Source organism: Sinocyclocheilus grahami, unplaced genomic scaffold, assembly GCF_001515645.1.
Source record: "Sinocyclocheilus grahami isolate Dianchi unplaced genomic scaffold, SAMN03320097.WGS_v1.1 scaffold150.1, whole genome shotgun sequence".
NCBI classification, from domain to species: Eukaryota; Metazoa; Chordata; class Actinopteri; order Cypriniformes; family Cyprinidae; genus Sinocyclocheilus; species Sinocyclocheilus grahami.
In genome coordinates this window covers 2,138,810-2,142,502 of record NW_015505329.1, presented here as the reverse complement: position 1 = coordinate 2,142,502, position 3,693 = coordinate 2,138,810, and the positions used below count along the sequence as shown (strand labels likewise).

Sequence of the window (3,693 nt, the reverse complement as noted above, 5' to 3'; positions counted from 1 at the left end):
TTTTTGTGTTTATATATATATATATATATATATATATATATATATAGTTATAGTTATAGTTATAGTTATATATATATAAAGGAAATTGCAGCTGCATATCTCTTTGCAATTGTGACTTTATATTTTACAGGGTGACTTTCTTTTTTTAAACTTAATTTCACAGTTACTTTTGTTTTTTTTTTACTTCCGAAAAAAGTCTATTTTGCATAGACATCTATGCAGTTGCATTCAGATTTGAAAATGCACTGATTCACATTTATACAAAACGACTGCCCTTGTAAAAAAGCAATATATTTAAAATACATTTATTTCATACTAAGTATAGTTCAAATCTATTAACATATTTACTGACAGATAACTCAAGACTTTCTGATTTAAAAATTATAATTAAACTTTATTTGGTGTATTACTTGTGCACAATGCACATTTCTTAATATTAAGTCAAAAATGTCTTTTAATGTCACTTTTGATGAGAATTGTATAATATCGGTCTTTAAATGCAAAATACTTAGTGTACCTGAAGTATGCTTGCAATAGTTCCACTTTAGCACAATCGAATATACTTAGCATATCTTTAATTGTACTTCAGCCCTACTTCCACACAATTAAAGTGCATTAAGTACCAAATTAGTTGTTCCAATTTAGCAGACTTTAAGTATACCAGTTTAATTGCAGGGTATTTTATTAAGTACATAAATATGAAAAGGTATTTGTAGTATACTTAGCATAAAATAAATGCATTTCAAATACATTCAAGTATGTTTATTTTTCACTAGGGTGTGTTTTCCAAAAGAAAAACAACAATGTACATAGTAATAAAAAAATGACGGAAATTAAAGAGCAGAAAAGATTCAGCACATACATTCAATGTCTAGCTGCACCATGGCTTCTCCCATTCCAGCGCGATTCTCCGCCTCACAGGTGAGGTTGTGCAGGTTGTCTCCAGACGACACGTTCCTCATGTGGAGAACCAGCTCCAGGGTTGAACCCCAGATTCCTTGCTGTGGACAAGGATGGATGTAGGCAAGATTTAACTGACTGAGAAAGTAAGTCCTGCAACAACGTCTAATCATCCAACCAGATTTGAGTGGACTGGGGTAAGGGGCTTGAACAAGAGTCCTTTCAACCAATTTTACATGTATCAATTGCCCAAAGTGACTTACAACTGAGGAATATTACAACAAAAGGGTTAGAGTTATGATTGCATGTTTTTTATGTCCCAGTACCAACAAATGATCTTCATTCAAGTACATGGTTAACCACATTGGGCAGTTTCCATCGATTACTTCATTGACAGCGTCCTGATCTGAAAGCAGTGGCATGTACCTGCAGGGTCCAGTTTGACTGTAGATGCTCTGTTCTCCAGCGGATCGTCGGTGTTGGTACTCCAGTCACCAGACAGGTAAATGTCAGATTTCCACCTCCTTGAGTGGTCAGTGTCGATGGGTGAATTGTGACCTCAGGAATGCCTTCAGACCACAAAACATTTAGCCAGTTTTAGTTATAAGGACATTGAGAAAGAACGGAAAACGAAGGGGAAGAAGATCAGGAAGTGTGTGTCTACTTCAGATAAATGCTGTTCTTTTGAACATTCTATTAATCAAAAAATCCTGGGAAAAAAGGATGACAATTGTTTACAATATTGATAACAATGAGAAATGTTGTTTAAGCACCAAATCGGCATATTAGAATGATTTCTAAAGGATTGTGTGACACTGAAGACTGGAGTAATGATGCTGAAAATTCAGCTTTGCATCTCAGGAATAAATTCCATTTCAAACTATATTCAAATAGAAAACAGTTATTTTGAATTGTAATAATATTTCACAGTTTTTACTGTATTTTTGATCAAATAAATGCAGCCTTAGTATGAGAGACTCCAAATTTGTGACCCTGGACCACAAAACCAGTCAATTTCCATTGATGTATGGTTTGTTAGGATAGGACAATATTTGGTCGAGATACAACTATTTGAAAATCTGGAATCTGAGGGTGCAAAAAAAATTGGAAATATTGAGAAAATCGTCTTTAATGTTGTCCAAATTAAGTTCTTAGCAATGCACATTACTAATCAAAAATTAAGTTTTAATATATTTACAGTAGGAAATTTACAAAATATCTTCATGGAACATGATCTTTACTTAATATCCTAATGAATTTTGGCATAAAAGAAAAAATCTATAATTTTGACCCATACAATGTTTTTTTGGCTATTGCTACAAATATACCCTTGATGTATGGTTTGTTAGGATAGGACAATATTTGGTCGAGATACAACTATTTGAAAATCTGGAATCTGAGGGTGCAAAAAAAAATTGAAATATTGAGAAAATCGTCTTTAAAGTTGTCCATATTAAGTTCTTAGCAATGCACATTACTAATCAAAAATTAAGTTTTAATATATTTACAGTAGGAAATTTACAAAATATCTTCATGGAACATGATCTTTACTTAATATCCTAATGAATTTTGGCATAAAAGAAAAAATCTATAATTTTGACCCATACAATGTTTTTTTGGCTATTGCTACAAATATACCCCAGCGACTTAAGACTGCTTTTGTGCTCCAGGGTCACATTTATTATTGAACAATGGTGTGTGAAATATTGTAAAGTATCCATCATGACGATTTTGTTTCAATATCTTAAAGGCAAAGTGTGTAATTTATCATAAATAATGATTATTTCAAACAGGTTTCCTAAACACTTGCCATTGGTCAGTCAAATGAATAGCTCCGTCCCAAGATTTTGGGGAAATCAGTCTATGAATGGCTTGTTTATTGTCTCTTCATTTTAAACGGGATAGAAGTAAGTAAAATAAGACACTTTATCCTGAAATATGTTTCATTCCAGATAAGAGCACTTACTGCAGTTATCCATTTCAAATGAATCCAGCTGAATGTTGTTGCCATTGTACATGCAGTTTTGTTGAGAGTCAGTGTCGCTTTGTCTTTTTCTGTGCCACTGCTGAAGCCAGTAAATGTCACATGAGCAGGTGAGCGGATTGTCCCTCAAGATTCTGTGCAAAAGAGAAGCAGGTGTCATTTCTTATGCTTATTTCATGCTTTTTGCGCAGGACCTCAGATCTATCATTGAAACTTTTCAGACAGAGGTCAATTGGTCACATTTTCGGTCTCGAATCACCAGCAGAGTAGAATAGATCTGTAAATCTCAGTGCAGCGTGTTACTCACAGACTCAACAGAGGGACCGATTGGAACACCCTCCAACTGATGTGCACCAGTAAATTTGAGGCCAGGTTTCTGAAAGAGAAGAGAAGATGTGAATTACACATGCAAAAGAGAGATGCATATTCTCTTGCATTCAATTCTATGAGCTCTGTTGTACAACAGTTAAATAGACTTTTCATAAATAGGACTATTTTCTTAAAAAAAAATAAAGTGTAGACAGCTCAGATACAGACAGTTTACCCTGTTTGGAGGAATTTTATCACATAACTAGATTTTTATGTTTTCTGAAGAGAGTATAAATACTGTAAAATGTGCTGCCGTGATGCTACTAAAGATAATTTCACTCAGAAATTGCTAATAAATGTAACAAACAATTACAAAGAAACAGCAAGTGACAAAGAATTAAATGTAATTTTGAAGTAGAAAAACTGAATACTATTTTTAGTAACACTTTACTTAAAGCCTTTATGTGTAATGTATTATAAATAATATCATAATATACATT

General features: G+C 33.1%; 1 protein-coding gene across 1 annotated transcript in view; it reads right to left on the bottom strand.

Moving 5' to 3' along the window:
• Positions 1 to 3,693, bottom strand: part of ntrk1 (neurotrophic tyrosine kinase, receptor, type 1) — a 32,821-nt gene that overhangs the window by 17,753 nt on the left and 11,375 nt on the right. Inside the window, exons 4-7 of the mRNA XM_016281544.1 lie at positions 3,192 to 3,260; positions 2,867 to 3,018; positions 1,327 to 1,469; positions 863 to 1,001 (exon numbers count right to left, since the gene is read on the bottom strand). Coding sequence (XP_016137030.1) covers positions 863 to 1,001; positions 1,327 to 1,469; positions 2,867 to 3,018; positions 3,192 to 3,260 — 503 coding nt within the window. The remainder of the gene's footprint in view (positions 1 to 862; positions 1,002 to 1,326; positions 1,470 to 2,866; positions 3,019 to 3,191; positions 3,261 to 3,693) is intronic.